Raw genomic sequence first — 18,085 nt, forward strand, 5'->3', positions numbered from 1 at the left:
GGGGGGAGTTGCGACCACTCTACAAGTTCTTCATGAAAAATGCAATCATAGGAGAAAGTTACCTGTGAGCTTACAGCATTAGCAGTATTATCCTTCTGAATAACCAATAATTAACTATAAGCCACGATTGGAAAAAAAAAATAGTAGATGAAACAAAAAGGAACAAAATGCTTTCACGCATACCTCCAGAACAGGACCCGAATATTTACCAGAAAGCAAACCATGAGCCAGCTTTGTTCTGCCAAAATACAGGTCACCCGTCAACAAGTTGAGCGCGCAATCAAAATTCATAACAATAGCTACTATTATGACATATCTATCAAATTTGAAAAATGAAGCATGGAAAGACACTACAGGGATCACTGTTTATACTAAACAACTATGCCTCGTCGTGTCAGCTATACAAGTCATCAACTAGGGATTGGTATGTATTTGGACCAGAAAATTCAGTTAACTGTAGGACTCTTAACATAATAAGTATCGTACAGCCTGAATTGCAATTACAGGGTATTGAACAAAACCTGCTAGATGCCCCTCCTGATAAAAAAGGCCTTTAAAAAAAAGGAATAAAAGGAAAAGAAGGTTGGGGGTTGGTATCATTCATTCAAGCAAAATATGATTTGCTGAATATGAATATTTTTTCAAAATTAATTATTAGAAAACCCTAACAGAAAAATTCAGTTTCAAAATGCATTAAGTGTGTGCAGTGATTAGCTTCCTGTAACAATGAGAGACTTAAGCACAACTCAGTATCAAACATGCCATGTTTTGTTAAACAGAGTATTTTTGCTGCAGCAGAGTGCACAACTAATGGAATAACTTGTTGATAAATAAGTAATGAAAAAGCTAAACTGGTAAATGAACAGATCCAAGTTACTCACAGCTGCATGTTAAGGTCTACAGTCGGATCAGCAGGAGCCGTAGTAAAAGCTTCTTTCAGACGTTGATCAAAGTAGTATCTGACAAGGATACACATCAGATGGTAAGATGTAAAAAGAAGGAAATCTAAAACCATTTTAACTTTCATCAGTTCATAAGCATCAAATACATTTATCACAAGTATAATTATCTTACCTTGAACAAAATGAACGCGTTGAGAACATAACCTGCATTGTAGCAGCCAAGTAGCAACTGCAAGAACAATATATGAGACCAGAGAATTTCATATGTTTCTTTCAACAAATGAAGATATGAAATGCCATGTTGCCTAAGCAGCAGTAATAAAAAGTTACCCACACCTGTTACCAAGATTGACTAATCCAGTGTAACCAGGTCCAAAAAGTGGTTCAACATCCTCACCAGTCTCTTGAATCCGGTTCCAATCAAAGTTAAAATTTTGGTCTAGTTCTCTCTCAGCAGTCGTCATTTCAGTCTGGGAAAGCAAAAAAGGATTAGTCATAATAGTAGGATGAGAAGTAACGATGGGACTACGACTGCATTATTGGTTTTCCATAAGAAATATTGACAATCACCTCAAATGACAATGATCACAAAGTAATGTGACCCGTTAAAGGATAATATCAGTTAAATTTACATGGTACGAACTACTGATAAGAGAGCAATCACAGAAAATATGAGTAAAATAGAGTAATCATCAATAGGCAAGAGAATGTCATTGTCTTAGTTGGCATCTTGCTCAGATTTGGGATGAGCAACTCCAGGTGAAAGACTCAAAAATTGAGCTTTCTCAAAGGTTTGACTATTTTCCATAAGAAATATGGCAGAATCGAGAATAAACATGTAACATTTCGTTAGACTATATCCATTTACATCAAGCATACTTCTTCTTATAACAACATATCTAAGTAAATATTCAATGTCATCTTTTTAGCTACTAACCTTTTGCAAGGATGAGAAGTCAATACCAAAATGTGCCAGATGATCTGCTAAAAGTGGGTCAACAACACTTTCATCCTCTGGATAGGAGTAAACATCTGAGCTGCCAAAGTTTGCAACCAATTAGTAATCATTCAAGAAAATAGCACTATGAGAACTTTTAAACAAGGTGCTATCATCAATGTAGTAACCCGTCTAACCAAGTCCAATTACATGGCCACATACCCTACCCATTCATTTGCAAAGCTAATGCACCTGTGGTGGGTGGCTGGGCCACACTCCATTACCAGGATAGTTAACTTTATAATTCTGCATGGCACATCTAAAGCACTAGTACAGGGCAGGTAATACCAATTCCATGGTGATGGAAGTTAGATATCCACCTAATACTTGAGACAGAAAAAGTTGATTGTTCTTTAGATTCTTTCTTTTTTTTGGGTTGAATGTCGGTAGTTAGAAAGTCCACAATTTTGGGAACCTCCACCTTACACCAAACTGGAAGTCCCTAAATTAAAATAAAAAACCAACTCACTTCCAGAATGACAAAATTTAAACAGTTCAGCAAGTTGTCAAATTCAAACCCAATAACTAATACCTTCATTTGACTATAGGCTAACTAGAAAGATATGACTAATGTCATACTTTGACTACAACACAAATCTTCAGGCATTGTCATACTTTGAGCACAACACAAGTCTTCAAAGCTCTCATACTTTGAATCACGACTGCAAGAAAGACTAAGCTTTGTTGACCAAACAACCACAAAGTAACATCAATCACAAATCATAAACCAAGCAGCTTTGCAGTTAAAACAATAGCAGTACTTGTAGATGAACTGGGAACACTCGAAAATCAAAATAACAAGATAGGCAGATGTTGTTCTCATGATCAACCAAAACAAAAAAAGAAGAGCTACAAAGCAATTCCATCAATTAAAAAAAGAAGACAGACTCGAGAAGCAAATGTGGGTCAACCATAACAAAAAGAAGAGCAAAGCAGCAAATCCAATCACCGAAAAACTGGAGGCAGCAACAATTTTTTAGTAAACATTTTCCGAGCATAAAGATTCAACTTTTGAGATGGCATTACCTGCCCCCTCCAAATCGGCAGTTACGGTCCCAAGCTTTACAGCAAGTGGATAACCAGTTTCTTTGTAATGGTTAACTGCATGGTCATTACCACCAGTTCCATCCCAATTTTTCCTACCACATAGGATAGTTCCATCAGTTAGATTCAGCCAAAGATTGTCAGTCTTATCACATTTCGCACATTTCCAACCCACAGGTGGAACAGCAACATCATTGTCAAGCTGTTGCAGATCCGTAGCATATTTACTGACAAGCTTCTTGTCAGCAGTCCAGGAAGCAAGTTGCTCTTTCCTCTCAGCACCTTCAGCTAGTAAAATAGCATCAACAGCCAATCTAACCTGCAAAGTCGTGATGAACATAAGCAATATTTAAATGTTTCATTTTACTCTAAACAAAGGGAACCTGTGAAAGGATCTTCAAAGAGTAGTTTACCTTCTCAGGCAATTCCACCGATGGGAAAGGAAGAGTGACATTATCAGGCATTATAACTATTTCATAGAATTCTTCGTACTGGGGTTCACTGTTATCAAACCCTCCGTCTAAACCTAGAAGGAGAAAGGCATATTCCAAGTCAATCTATCAACTAAGCTTCAACCTCAAATTAGTAAGGGTAGGCTTAACTCTGTCAAATGATAAATATCAGAAAATGCGAACTTATATGGCTCTTTATTCTTCTTTTTTTCTTTTTCGGCCTAGTTTTGGAAGCTTTTAGCTATATGTGAAATATTTAAGTACCTATAGCCAAGAGAGTGGGTTTTTTGGACGGTCTATCTTCAGCATCTGCCTTCTTTGTCTGCTTTATATGCAAATAAACAGGGTTCCCAGTCTTCTCATAGTTCCAATCAACACAATCCCTTCCAAATGCAAGAAAAGTACTCATATCAACAAACAGCCCGCCATCGGATTTCTGGAAAAACAGCAAAGAAAATGTTACAAATTGTAGCTAAATCAATAGCAACTGCTTCATAAGTGAAGATATATTTCCTAAATGAGCATTAGTGAACACAGATGGAAAAGATCAAACCGATAAGCCAGCATCAGCATGACATTTCATTGGGGCTATACCACTACAACTACTACTAATATGTCAATCCTAAACTAGCTGGGGTTGGCCATACGAATTCTCTATATCTACTACACTATATTTTGAGTCTGTTCTACAACTTGATAGACAAATCACTCATCAGTACTAATCAACTGCAGGCTCAACTTCAATCGGAGTGAGCCATGATTCATAAACCAAGAATAAACTCTTAATATGCACTCAACTTACTAAAAATTGCACAAGGCTAAGAATTACAAGCTTGAAAATCGAGTGAGGATGACTAATATTTAGTACAAGTCATGGACTGTATATGGATCTTCCATATCTATTTTGACTCCGTTCGAATCATCACTTATTCCCTGTATAAGTAGAATGACTAAAAGTTCAAAGAAAGGTTTTGCTTTTGGTCAAAATATCAATAGAGGTTTTTAGAAATTAAAATTTTTAGTTCTACAACTAAATAGCAGCTTTAGAAAAACAAATCACTCGCAATACTACCAATCAACTGCAAGTTTCTAACCAAATCGGATTGAACTATAAACCCTAGTATAAGCTCCTAAACCCTACCGAATTAACATACAACTTCTCTTACCAAAAATGGCACAAGGACGAGAATTACAGCCTTGCAAACTATGCTGGACGAGTCCAAATAACATCTACAATCGTAACAACTAGGAACAACGAAACAAACGAATAATGAAGTAAAATTAGAGCAAAATGAACATTCCAAATTGGAATTGAAGATTTACCGGAGTATCGAAAGAAATGCAGCACTCGTGCTTGTAGATACGAGTAGTCGGCTCTGGAATCCGAACACGAGCAAGGTTTGATCGGAGAAGCTCCATAGGGTTCTTCGTTTTCTTCGCAAATGGATTCTTCAATTACAATCGCCGAGAGCTACAGGAAGAAGAAGAAAAAAAAAAGCGTATATATATTCGTATGGATTCTTTGCTCAAATGTTCAGCAACCGCCTTTCTCCCTAATTCCCAAATGAAGAAAGGAAGCAGAAGGAGTATATGGACTTTAGTAATGTATTAGTACTTGTAGAAAGAAACCTACAAAGCTTATGTGCTTTCTCACTAGGGGTTGGGGTGGGGTAATCGTTTCGATATTTTAAAGTTTGATTTTCGTATTTTGATAATTTTGTAAATAGATATTGAATTATTTATAGAAGGATAAGATATCAAACGAGATTATTTCCAAACCTTAATGTTATAAATTGATCGACATAAATATCAGAATTACTTGTTTATGTTATTCATATCATATGATATGAATAATTATTCAATTTAGGAATGAATGTATTTGATTTGATATTCTAACGTTCGCTTTTAATAATTAAAAATAGATATCAAATATGAAATTTGAAAACTCGATCAGACATAATAATTATATTCTGATACGATATAAATAGTTATTCAATTTCGCGATTCGATTATGGATAGTTATGCCAAGGTGCTTTGCATCTATTAACCTCCGATAAATCATAATTGATTAAAATAATATTTTAATAAAAATTTTCTTGTAAATTAATTTGAGCTACCCTACATGTGTAATATTAAGTTTTAAATATGTGGAATTTAGATAAATTAATATGAGCCAAGTCAATAACAAGTTAGTTAACTTGGATGAATGCTACATTGTTAATTGATTTTTTTTATCATTTACATTAATACGTAATTTGTGTATCTTATCAAAAATATTTTCAAATGAAACATTTTTATTGCTTTGTAAATAAATACTTTTTTATAAAATTAACTATTTATCCAATGTTTGATACTCGTATTGTTAATAATAAGTTCTCTTCATTTGCTAGTAATAAGTTCTCTTCATTTGCTAATAATAATAAGTACTAATTTAAGAGACTAATTTAAGAAAGTTTAGTGGATAAACTTGAAATACAAATACGATTTTGTTTTTTTAAAAAAACTATTATTACACGACTAAAATTTAATATACCTAATTTAAAATGAAAAAGTATTTATTATTTTATCACAATACATCATTACGGGCCAATGAAACACACTATATTATTAAGACAAAATTTAAAGTCAATGATTCATATATGAGTAATTGAACTTTTTATTTGTTTATATGTCATAATAAAACAATTTCAATAATTGTATGGTCACTAGCAAAAAGAAACATTTTGATGATATATGAAAATGAGCGGAAGAACACAAAAAAATAAACATTGAGTAGATTATAATACGAACACATTCTTATTTTAATATAACGTAAACCTTATTTTTCTATAAGCCGTGAAAATTGTATAGATTGATTTTCTTTTTAAATTTTTTTTCTATATTGTTCCAATTTTGTCGGATATCCCAAAGAGAACGTATATTAACTCTCTTTATTTATCCTAAATTCGCGATATTTTTAATCCAAAGACATTTTTGTCTTTCTATCCCCCTATCTCCTTCCTCCCTGCAAATGCCTATTTAGTTCTGTATATATTTTACACATTGGGCATGGGCAAATGGCAAAAGTAGCGAAAAATCGAGGAAGGAATAGGTTTTTTAATAGTTGTTATAAGCCCCTACATTTCAACGATGATATGCCTATTACAACTAAACGAGGCCATTTGTATAATTCAACAGATATATCGAATTTGAAGAGAGTAAAATCACAAGAAAAATTGGATTCAATATTGGGAAAAGATTTGACCAAAAATTTTCGACCAAATCGAAAGGAAAATGCCTTTGGAAGGAATTTTTCTCATGCACTCAAAAATGTGTTTTCTGATACATCATTGGTAAGTTTAAGTAGGAAAAAATTGACTAGAAAATGAAGATATTTATTGAGTATGTCTCTATTATATTCTTGCATCTCTCTTTTATTTTAAAAAAAGCAAAGTGACGCACAGTTCAAAACTCGATGAGTAATGATTTGAGAAATTTCTAGGGATAGTGGTGCATAGTTCGAAATTCGATGAATAATATGTCTCCGGCTTCGTCTAATCATACATTCACCGTTCTCACTTAAATAGTGGCGCATGGTTCAACATTTTTGTCTTTGATATGATTTGAACCTGTGACATGCGCCTAATCACACATTATGAATAATTGTGCCTGTGATATGCGTCTAACCACACATCATGCAATGCATCTATGACGTGCGCTTAACTATATATAATGAAGTGCGTATGGGCCCAATTTATCTTTGTGAAGGCTTTTTTATTCTGTTGCCTCTTGTCAGTCCAATAACTAGTTGTGTGGGATTCGTGTAGGTACCCGACATTGGGCCTAGTGCTGGTTCATAGCACTAGACCAAATTAAAAGATTTATCATTTGTCACTTGATGAAACTTACAAATTGAATTGTTTTTGCAGGGGAAGAAAGGCCAGAGGAAAGAGCATAAGTATTCATTTGGATCATGTAAAAAGTTATCAACAAAATTTGAGAAAATATTTCATTCTACAAAAGAAAAAAAGTTTTCTTCATCAAAGGATTTACCAAAAATTACAAGTAGAATGTCCACAAGTGCAAGCATGGATGATTTTTCCTTATTCACTACTTCTACATCCTCTTTATTTTCTTCTTCTTCTCGTTCATCTTGTTCATCACAGAGAACGCAATTTCCATCTTTTCACAGGTCAAAATCAGAAAACAATATGCAAGTTTATGACAACGTAAAAGAAAAAGATATCGCGCTACGTTACAACAAGAACGTTGGGACGTATTCTCTTTTAATTTGTCTATTGGTTATGGTTTTTTGTGGGAAAGTTTTTGCCATCATTTGCACTTCAACATGGTTCTATTTTGCTCCTCATTGTTTCAAACGTATGGACTCGGATGAGTACAAGAAAAATGATGGATTGTTATATTTAGTACAAGAAAAAAATCTAACTTTTTAGTTTATAGAGCTAATATTCTCCTATCCATTCTATCCTTTATTTTAAATTTTGCTTCTTTTTTTTTCCCATTATAATGTCATGTAAGCCTGTGCAATTGCAAGGCCTTATTTGTCATATTGTAAGTTGTACAAAATGTTACAAATTGACATAAAGAAGAAACAAAAATTGCATATGTGATCTTCTCCGCCGTTATAGAGGCGAAGTTAGAATTTTAATTTTATGAATTCTAATTTTTATAATGATGATATTAAATATTGCAACCGAGTTCTAAAGTTAGCTAGCGTTTGGTCTCAAGTTCACAAATATTTTTGGCAAATCATATTTGGGTGAAGTTTCACCATGTGTTTTTTGGCTCCAACTTTTTTTAAAATATTTGACTATTTTAAATAATGTAATTATAGCTTTAAGTTCTAAAAATTATTGAACATACCTATAAATTTATATTATCATTTTATAAGGAAAATGTTCATTAAAAAATAACCTTATAATATAATTGATAACAAATTATAGGTAAGACAATATGTTAGCATACTCAAACTTGTCACTGATTCAATTATAATTATAACTCATTAAATACAAATTGTTGTTTTTTCTCATTTTATCACTAAAATTAGACTTTAAACTTTTCCGGAGGAGATAGTAACAAATATTAGTTGAAATTAAAAAATAAATGATATTTTTTGTAAAATATAAAATTTTGAGGTAATTTTTCAATTTTTTGAATTCTCAAGTATTAGAATTGACCCAAATACTAATTTTTTCTAGTATTTGGGAACGTGGGATAATTGACAAATATATTTCGCAAGTTATATCTTGATCTGATTGATCGTCATTCTCATCAAAAATCATATCATTAAGTTGACTTGCGAAATATTTTTGATGAGAATGACAATCAATCAGATCAAGATATAAAATCACGTGCTTCGTCTACTTGACGATGTATGGAATGATGCTTGTTGCACTCAATCCGGACTATACCACATTGCTCAAGTATCATGGACATTACTTGTTATTTGTTGCAACGAAGATCCAATTGGCTTGTTGTGGATGTCATGTATCTTGTTACATCTACATTTCTATCTTGCTAATGTCATACAAATCTATGATTAATTTTGATATTTTAAAAAACTTATAGGTATAAATCACATTTCTTAATAAAGTGAAATACATTCTCAAATATTATGATCAAACACATGGTGAAATTTCACTCAAATAATATTTGTCAAATATATTTGAAGATGCATAACCATACGCTAGCTAATAAACTTCTTAATATAAATACACTATTTACTCAACTTCTTAATATAAATACATTGTTTTTAAATAATATTTACTAAATTCGATCGAACTTATATCCAAACTTTTAGCTCCGCCCCCTTTTCACCCCTATTAAATTCTTTGGGTATTAATTACTTTTGTTGTTTTCCAACATAAGTTGGACTCAATGTGGTGTACTAAAAGCCAATGCAAGAAAGAGAGAGATTTTGCAGATACAGATATAAATCTGAATTCAGATTATGTCTCTTTAGGTGGACAAAAATGAAACAGAGGAACCAATAGTGAACAAATCAAAAAGCTTGCGCCTTACTTTACTATAAGTAGTAGATAATACAAGGGTCACAACTTACTCTTGACTTTTTTTTTAAAAAAAATTACGATATTAGTTTCGATTAATTTCACGAGATATCCAATCATAATTTCCTTTCAACTACTAGGGAAAAAGCACAGCTTAACAAACCCTTTTCTCTTCACTAGTATTTATGAAAGACTGAAATGTAGTGTAAATGAACAACACATGAATTTGTGTAACAATTTTTCTTACAGTGTCATGACCCAAGAACTGGACCTGTAGTTTTGTCCTAAATAGAAGAGAGATGAGTTAACATAAGTGGTCCAGGGTAGAAATGCCTTCTTTGTCCTATTCAATTCACAATTCAATTAACACCAACACTTATAATCTAAGTGGTACAAGTGAAAATCTTTTGTACAATCGGTGCGAGTTTAATTTTCACTGTTCGTATTCATATTAGATTCTTTAAAAATGCAAATTGTATCACACTAACAAAGTTGATTCTTTCTGTTCCATCACATAGATAATTACTGGAATTAAACATTTTGTACAATTTGTTAGGATCGAAAATAAGCAGGTGTAAATGCGGAAGCTAGTAAAACAAACCTCGAAAGACCACGAGTGAGAAGACAACGAGAAATATACCAAAAGACACAAAGATTTAACGTGATTCGATCAATCGACCTACGTCCACAAAGGAGATGAGCAATCCATTATAAATATGAGAGTACAAAATACAGAGAGAAACAACCTCAACCAATTCACTCGGAATACATGGGAGGTTCACACAAGTGATAACGTATCAAGCTTGTGACCCATAAATTCTCCCCCTAACCAAAACTCTCAAAGCCCTTAAGACTACATTGTGAATGCTGATTAAGTTAGAAGAAACATTCCTCTATTTATAGAGTCCTAAACCTTTTCCTACCAGAAAAAAGGATTAGTCAATCCAAAACCTTTTCCCAAAAGAAAAACCTATTTATGATAAGAAATCAGGACAAATAAAACCCAACAAATCTCCCCCTTGACCTGCAATTAAACATTTTGTACAATTAGCATCTTTAAACACCAAAAAAGCAATATGGTGAAGATGAAGAAGAAGAAATGGTGCTAGTGGTTTACTGATAGTGAAATAGATTTAGAAGAAAGAATCAAAGTATCTTTCTCATGGGTTTCAATTAGTACAGAGCGCCGTCCTGGGCAAAGTAGTGTGTGTAGCTGTTTTTGACAAATAAAAACTCACCACCATACAGCCAATTAAAGGACTGAGGCATCTGGTTCAGCCAGCTTTCTAGATCTGCAGTAAAAACCTCATCATTTAACGGAAGAGAATCTGAGTCTCGAGACTCAGACCCGGCATCAGGACCACACAGATGGTCCCCTCATACTCTTATTACTCCGTTCGTTTTAATTTATGTAATATAATTTTAAAAAATTTGTTAAATAAATGAAATTCCTCGAGGATGAAATGTTGATAGTGTTGTTAAATTTGATCAGTTGGGTTTTAGCCTAATATTGATTGAGTGGGTACTGTTTAAGAGCAGTCACAGTTGATTTTGGAGCTTTCCCCCTGCAAGGAAATGGTTTGGGAATTATTGGGATTTGTGCACATAACCCATATATATATATAAATGATTATTTAATTTGACGTTAATTGGTAACTGTAATTTTTAATTTTAGATGTGTGCATAAGTAGACGAATAAAATTAAGTAAATAAACAAATTTGTCCTACATGACAATTTTGTGTCCTACATGGCATTCGACGTGTATTGTGCCATGTAGATACTCATGCACATTTAAAATTGGAAGACATTTATTCGCTGAAATTAAATTAAGAGTCATATTTATTATTTATATATTATATTTACCGAAAATGGACTTTTTTTAAAAAAATCAAGTTAAATTAATTTAAGTTTTTTCAAATGTTTCTTTTAGGACAATAAAAAGGAAATTGAGATCGTGATGATTAATGTCTATCAATTGTAAAAAAAAAAAAAAAAAGAGTTCTTCACTTTTTTTTAAAAAAAAAAATTAATTTTTATATAGGTTACTGAGCCATAACAAATATACAAGGTAGGGGTCACACCAAATACCTGCGTCTCAACACAAGTATAGTGAAATTAAATTTTTAAAAAATGAAGGAATAAATTAGTACAATACTTAACAAAAGTTGCTAGTAATATTTCTTTTATTGCAGATTATTAATTAGCGTGACAAAAATTAACAGATTTTAAAATATATGACTTGTAATGTACTTGAAAGGTAAATAGGCATGCAGAACACAAGTACAAACATATATTTTTTTTCGTTGTTGTTTTAATATTCCATTAATATAACATGAAGAAAAAGGAATTGGCAATTTTGGAATTTCCATTTAGGAACAAAATAGCCTAATCTCACTCACGGTACACTATTTTTGCCTTTGCTTTTTCTTCTTTCTCTTTTTAATAGTGTACCTTCTACCCTACTCTTTTAATATCCCACTTGTTCGTAATTTATTTATTATATTTATTCTTGTTATTAACAGAATTTTAACATAAAATAAGTAAATTTTACGTATTTAAGTACTTTGACCAAAAAGAGGATTGTATATACATTCGTTAGTTATCCTTCTTGTTAATAGAATTTTAACGTGAAATAACTAAATTTTATGTATCTAAATATTTTTTACCAAAAAGAGAATCGTAGATATCTATCAACTTTTGAGTATATGGTCTAATTAAAATTACTTTCAAATCAAGAACGAAAATGAAATTATTTGCTAGTGCCGCAAGGAAATGGACAAGCAAAATTATGATGTGTGATATAACTAACATTCACTATAAGAAAACAATTAGCGATGGACGAAGTTTCAAAGTTAAATAATAAAAGTTTCATGCTAATTTCATTTAATTGTAGACAAACGATGAATTATATAAAAAATTAATTAACTTGAAGCTATAAGCAACGAGTTAACTAGATATTACCGATAAATTTCATATATAATTAATTGCCTATTATATAATATTATTTTCATTTTCCATTATAAAAATGTTTTCCTATCACATAACAAATTACAAATGTAGTAAATAAATGAAAACTATATATGTAATATTGATAGGGTAGAAACTTATTCATATCAAACATTTACGTCAAATTAATATGTGCATGTGGTGTGTTTGAATCAAACAGTTTGAGTATAGAGTTCATTTATTTAATTCTGATAAATTATATTGATTCAATATAAATACTCGATGCAGATAAGTTTGTATATTTACACTCAGATATATATATTGACGTGCAAGAAAAGAGAGTAGCTAAGGTCAATGTGTGCATACAAGAAATCACCTTTCTTATTGTTGAGTATACATATATTATTTTTCTCATGTTGAAAAAAAGAAAATGTTGAAGCAATGATTTGTTACTAATACAAGATAGATTTTTGGGTGTTTTTTTTCTTTCTAGGAGTATACACTTTTGGGTCTATGTATGCTATTTTTTCACCTTGAAAAAGAATATTTCTGCAATGATTTGTTACTAATTATGTAAGATATATATAGTCATAGACTATATAGCTAGGGGGACCTCAATATATATAATTAAAATTAAAAAAAAAAACATATCCATAAGGTCTTTTTCTTAAACTGCATTTATTTGATATACTTGTTCTCAACTGACAATACACAATCATCTCTTTTGCTGTTTTAATAAAAGTCATGTATGGAGAATTACAACTGTTTGTTTAGGCTCTTTACAACTTTTTAATGTTATTTTTTCTTTATATTTTATAGTAACTTTAAATTAATTTATAATAATAATTGATTTTATTAGGCAATATGTGTATATAAGTAATTTTATTTTAGTTATTATGAATCCATAAATTAAACTTTAGGTTTACATCTAATTCTCCAAGCTTCTAGAAATCAGCTTTAGAAAATGAGTGTTTGGCTAAATTTTTGGAAGAAAAAAATTAAAATGCTCTTTAACATAGTACATGTACCAAAAGTTTTTTTCAAAAAGTTTTAAAAAATTTAGCTTTTGGACACAAATTGATTGTTCTTTTAAAAAATATTTTAAAAATAAATAAATTTTGGAAGTTTGACATTAGAACTGTACATTTATCCTTCAAAGGTTTTTAAAACTCTTTAATAATTTGAGGGACAAAAAACAATAATAAGAGCTTGTTTGAATTAACTTAAAAAATGTATTTAAATTTAAAATAAAAACTTAAATTTAAATGATTTTTATGTTAAAAATAAAAAGTTGGGAGAGATGTACTTTTGGTTTTTAACTTATTTTATGTCATTTTAAACTTATTTTAAATTGTTTTTAATCTTGCCAAATATTTTCTAACTTATTTTAAATTATTTTTATATTTGTCAAACGTTTTCAGAAGTTAAAAATAACTCAAAAATAGGTTTGAATAATTTTTAATCCAATCCAAACACTCAATAACTTGTTCGTCAGTACTATTGAATACTTAGACTCCTTTTAAATTCAATTTGCAATTTTCTTTGTAAGATTCTTTTAACAGAGAAAAATAATTAAAGTTTGAAGAAATAATTGTATTAATTAGTTTTGTGCAAAGACCTTTTTTTTAATGTATCACATATTACTTTTCTGATCTAATTAGAAACCAGGCTCAATAATTAGTGATCATAAATAGATAATCAATAAACAATTTAAATTGTATATACTTACCGAGTAAAATATTTTTACACTATTACATCATACTGTCATGTTTTCGTTTTTAAATATTACAAAGAAGGGCTAATATGTAAATACCTTTGAATAATTATATCGTTGATACACATCTTAATTAAATTCATAAATAAAATATTAAAAAATTATATATGGTCAATTGTAAATTACTTTTTACACCGTCAACAACAAAAATATTTAGCAAAATACTACGAGACAAATTTGATAAGAAGACACTGTACAAATACCTTATCACTAACTCGTAAATATATTGAAGTTATTTTTAAAAAATTCTAGACTCACTTTCATCAAATTCAAGTATAATAAAACCTAATATAAATACCATAAAACCTAACAAATCATTCCAAAAAAAATAAAAATCTACATGTAGCTCTAAATATGTGAGATTTAAATAAAAATTATTACTTATATTACTTTAAACTCAAATAAAAGAAACTTAAACCACCAGAAATAACTGTTAATCTATAATTGTACTATATATATCACTTTCCCAGTTCTGGCAGAGTAAAAAAAGAAATTAAAAAAATAAAATAATCACATATTATGTGTGTATAAAAGACAACAAGATCAGTAACAGATTAAAACACCATAGCTAGCCAGACCATGTTCTGTTGCATTTCTCATCTGTAGTCTCTCTGGTGTTTTTTCTCTGCACCAAAAACACCTTTCTTACTGCCTCTTCCACCCCACCAACTCACAAAATTTCAACTACTGTTCCATTGAAAATGGCTACTTCTCTTCAGTTTTCTTCAGATCATCACCCTATTCCTCAGGAAAATCATCAAACAATGAACCAGACCTCAACGGGAGGACGTAGAAGGTCGAGTAAAAATGGACAGAAGAAGAAGAAGCAACCACAAAGAGGAATGGGAGTTGAACAACTTGAACGTCTTCGAGTACAAGATCAGATAAAAAACAGTACTATCCATGGCGTTCATCATAATCACCAGTACTACTCTAATAACAATTTCCCTGATTTAACTCCTCTTTCATCATTTACCGGCGGTGGTAGTGCTAGTGCTGATCCTGGAAATTATAGTAATTCTATTTTGAACTCTTCACCAGTACTTCAGTTCCCCAAATTGTGTGCAGTGAGCCCTAATGATTTTTTTATGCAACAAAAAGTTGTGAATACTGGGTTTATTGGATCTAGTAGTACAAATCAGTTGATGATTTCTTCTCATGATCATCATCAGTTTCAATCTCAAATGAATCTCTACGGATTTGCAACTTCTAAGCCCAGTACTGAGAAATCAAAGGAGCTGTATCCAATGCCAAATCTGTTTAGCAGCAACAACTCATGTTTCTCCGATCGCTGCCGATCATGCAACAAAGTATGAGTATATGAAACGCAAATTGTTCTCCTTCCATTTTTTTAATTTAATTTATGATTTTGGTAATTTATTCACATTTTCCTTCTTCGTTATCATAAGAAGAAACGCATGATCAATGGAGAAGAAATTAGCATTCATATGGAGGACATGATCAGAGAAAAGGAAGATTCTGGAACAAAGCCTTTGCTTCACTCATACAGTTTACCTAGCCATCAACAAAAGGTAAAATAAAAATAAAATTGCACTAGCTAGCCCTAATGTTATTCAATTGTTCGCTTCGAAAACTGAAAACTAAGTGATTTGTAGGGCGTAGAGATTGTGGCAATCCATAGAAAGGGAAGTTCATCCGCGTTGTCATCCGATGAAGGAGCAGTAATGATGGAGTATGATTTTTTTCCAGAAAAAATCAGCAGCAAAAGCACTAATACTTACAAAAGTTGTTTCGAGAAAGAAGCAACGATGATGAGTGCTTATAATTCACCAGAATCTTCTTCATTTGCTGCAGCAGCAGCAGCTGGAAATATTATTAATGGTGAAGCTTCTTCTGTTACTACAATATCTTGGGCTGCAGATACTACTACTACTACACCTACCAGTTCCATTGATCTTTCACTGAAGCTTTCTTGTTAGTTTTTTTTTTCTACAGAATCATTTGAAAAAGTATATGGTTTAATTTCTCTGAATTTTGTCTTTTCACACTTGTGTGAAAATTTATCTGATGAAAAACCCAAACACTACTTTATTTTTACCATTTTGGTTTATCTGAATTAGCTAGTACTACTTGTTATTACTTCTCCAAAATGGAGCAATACATTTTCTGGGTTTTTATTGTATCTATATCTCTTTCTCTCTACTCTTGGGATTGTGTGTCAGTGAGATGTAGATGCTTCACTATTTTTTTTCTTTCTAGATCTTATATTTATTTAAGAGTTCATGATCAATTGTTTCAAATTATGCGGGACGGATTGAAAACAACAAGATAGACTAAAATTAGTTTAGATGTATAATAACGTAAGCTGGTCTGAAGATTACGATTATAATATAGTACAATTAAAATATCCAAAACCTATCTTTTCTAGAATCTAAAATCTATAAACTCCTTCCTGTCCCTATGTCTTAATCTGTTGCAAGTCCAGTGGAAGCATAATCTACCAAAACCCTAGCAAGCTAGTATTTATTATGGTGGGGGTGGGGGTGTAATTAAATAAGGGGGGTAGGTAATTAATTTTTACAAAAGAGAGAGTTTGTATATTTTCCTTAAAAGGGGTAGCCACTAATTAAACCAAAAGGAATACAATTGAAGAGTATCTCTTTATAGAGTCAAGCATAATATACTGATCAGACACTAAAAAACCAAAAGAAAAAAGTGCTTTATGGCAGTCTAGAAGTGAGTATAGATATAAATTATTTTACTTTTCATTATTTAAAATTATTTTTGATATCACATAAATTGAGACGGACGAAACAAGGTAGGCTTAATGAGAGCGTAAAAGTGAGTGTTCAAAAAAGGAATGGGAAAGAGGCAATAATAGGTAGTCAGTAAACCGTATATATGTAAATCCATGAAAGTAGTCAGTAGTGTTAGTGTATATATGAGCTTCAACTGGTGGCTCATTTAGTAGTAGATCGATGTGGCTACTGCTATTTGCAGCCTGCATGCTAGCTAGCTGCTTTAATTTGTGGCTCTGCTTCAAGTACCCTCATGCATGTAACGAGTGTTAATATGCAGTGAGACTCTCAGTAAAAACTTGGGGCTACTCAGCTTTTTTTTGGTACTTGCTTGGATGTTCGATATTTATATTGAATTTCATAAAATCTTAATAATTCAATTAATTAACTATATGAACTCTAATATATCTTTACCTAGAGAGGGATAGCGAACTCGTGAACTCCAATAAAAGTAGAAAGGATAGGTGCCACCTTCCATTCATTAGCAATAAGTATTAAATATACTTACCAAGAGAGATGAAGGTATATGTGCCATCTTCCATTAGCAATAAGTACTAAATAACTCTATTCATCAAGGTTAGAACAAATAAAAAGAATCATCTGTACTAAATAACTCTATCAAGAAAGAGTACCTTAATTTTTTTTAGATGTCGATTAAACAACGTAACTTCTTTTGAAAACACGTATTAAATAACTCCATCGATCAAGGATAGGACAAATAATAACTCTATCCCCCAAGGATAAGACAGATGGAAAGAATTACCTTCAAAATTTTTAAATGTTGATCAAACAACTTCTTTCTTTCGAAAATAAGTACTCCCTCCATCCACAATTGTTTGTCAGGGTAAGGTCATGCACTCTCCACTAAGAAAATTTAATACAATGTATAATTTGACTAATATAACCTTACTTTACATGAATAACAAAAATCTACCTAACTTTTTCATCGAACAAAATGGAACAAAAATCTACCTAACTTTTTCATCGAACACAATAGAGTAATTATTAAGGGCAGAGACCTTTGAGTTTTGTTCATTGACCACTAGAGCACACCTTCTTTTTGAAAAACAACCTTCCAACCTAGAATCCGTATAATGAAAAAAACGTGGACGGCAGGATTCGAACCTGCGCGGGCAGAGCCCACATGATTTCTAGTCATGCCCGATAACCACTCCGGCACGTCCACCTCATGCTTCTATACA

The 18,085-nt window shown here is 31.5% G+C and overlaps 3 protein-coding genes and 1 non-coding gene across 5 annotated transcripts in view; 2 read left to right on the forward strand and 2 right to left on the reverse strand.

Annotated features, from left to right (window-relative positions):
- The window catches only part of LOC107026308 (ubiquitin carboxyl-terminal hydrolase 14), a 10,814-nt gene extending 5,803 nt beyond the window's left edge, over nt 1-5,011 (reverse strand). Inside the window, exons 1-10 of one of the 2 annotated variants that reach the window (XM_015227215.2) lie at nt 4,719-5,011; nt 3,660-3,831; nt 3,357-3,469; nt 2,926-3,262; nt 1,840-1,934; nt 1,239-1,372; nt 1,075-1,131; nt 882-959; nt 184-238; nt 63-95 (exon numbers count right to left, since the gene is read on the reverse strand). In XM_015227215.2, coding sequence (XP_015082701.1) covers nt 63-95; nt 184-238; nt 882-959; nt 1,075-1,131; nt 1,239-1,372; nt 1,840-1,934; nt 2,926-3,262; nt 3,357-3,469; nt 3,660-3,831; nt 4,719-4,814 — 1,170 coding nt within the window. In that variant the 5' untranslated portion in view covers nt 4,815-5,011. The remainder of the gene's footprint in view (nt 1-62; nt 96-183; nt 239-881; nt 960-1,074; nt 1,132-1,238; nt 1,373-1,839; nt 1,935-2,925; nt 3,263-3,356; nt 3,470-3,659; nt 3,832-4,718) is intronic. The other variant, XM_027918557.1, reaches the window with a different exon arrangement.
- Nucleotides 5,012-6,294: 1,283 nt separating this feature from the next.
- Nucleotides 6,295-8,002, forward strand: LOC107025557. The gene is made up of 2 exons (XM_015226339.2): nt 6,295-6,727; nt 7,304-8,002. The coding sequence occupies exons 1-2, from the start codon at nt 6,452-6,454 to the stop codon at nt 7,826-7,828; spliced, it is 801 nt and encodes a 266-aa protein (XP_015081825.1). The 5' UTR covers nt 6,295-6,451; the 3' UTR covers nt 7,829-8,002.
- Nucleotides 8,003-14,708: 6,706 nt separating this feature from the next.
- LOC114077851 lies at nt 14,709-16,267 on the forward strand. Its single transcript, XM_027918163.1, has 3 exons — nt 14,709-15,434; nt 15,534-15,656; nt 15,741-16,267. Exons 1-3 carry the CDS (start codon nt 14,826-14,828, stop codon nt 16,062-16,064), a joined length of 1,056 nt encoding a protein of 351 aa, XP_027773964.1. The 5' UTR covers nt 14,709-14,825; the 3' UTR covers nt 16,065-16,267.
- A 1,720-nt stretch (nt 16,268-17,987) lies between these two features.
- Nucleotides 17,988-18,069, reverse strand: TRNAS-AGA. Its single transcript has one exon. It is a non-coding gene; the product is annotated as a tRNA-Ser (tRNA).
- Between the last annotated feature and the right edge of the window lie 16 nt (nt 18,070-18,085).

The sequence above is a fragment of the Solanum pennellii genome, chromosome 7, assembly GCF_001406875.1.
Source record: "Solanum pennellii chromosome 7, SPENNV200".
NCBI classification, from domain to species: domain Eukaryota; kingdom Viridiplantae; phylum Streptophyta; class Magnoliopsida; order Solanales; family Solanaceae; genus Solanum; species Solanum pennellii.

Bases quoted from the DNA above. Each gene is read 5' to 3' on its own strand.
- LOC107025557 (XM_015226339.2), top strand. From the start codon at position 6,452: ATGGCAAAAGTAGCGAAAAATCGAGGAAGGAATAGGTTTTTTAATAGT. The intron at 6,728-7,303 runs GTAAGTTTAAGT...TTGTTTTTGCAG, and splicing joins TGTTTTCTGATACATCATTG to GGGAAGAAAGGCCAGAGGAA.
- LOC114077851 (XM_027918163.1), top strand. From the start codon at position 14,826: ATGGCTACTTCTCTTCAGTTTTCTTCAGATCATCACCCTATTCCTCAG. The intron at 15,435-15,533 runs GTATGAGTATAT...CGTTATCATAAG, and splicing joins GCTGCCGATCATGCAACAAA to AAGAAACGCATGATCAATGG. The intron at 15,657-15,740 runs GTAAAATAAAAA...AGTGATTTGTAG, and splicing joins TACCTAGCCATCAACAAAAG to GGCGTAGAGATTGTGGCAAT.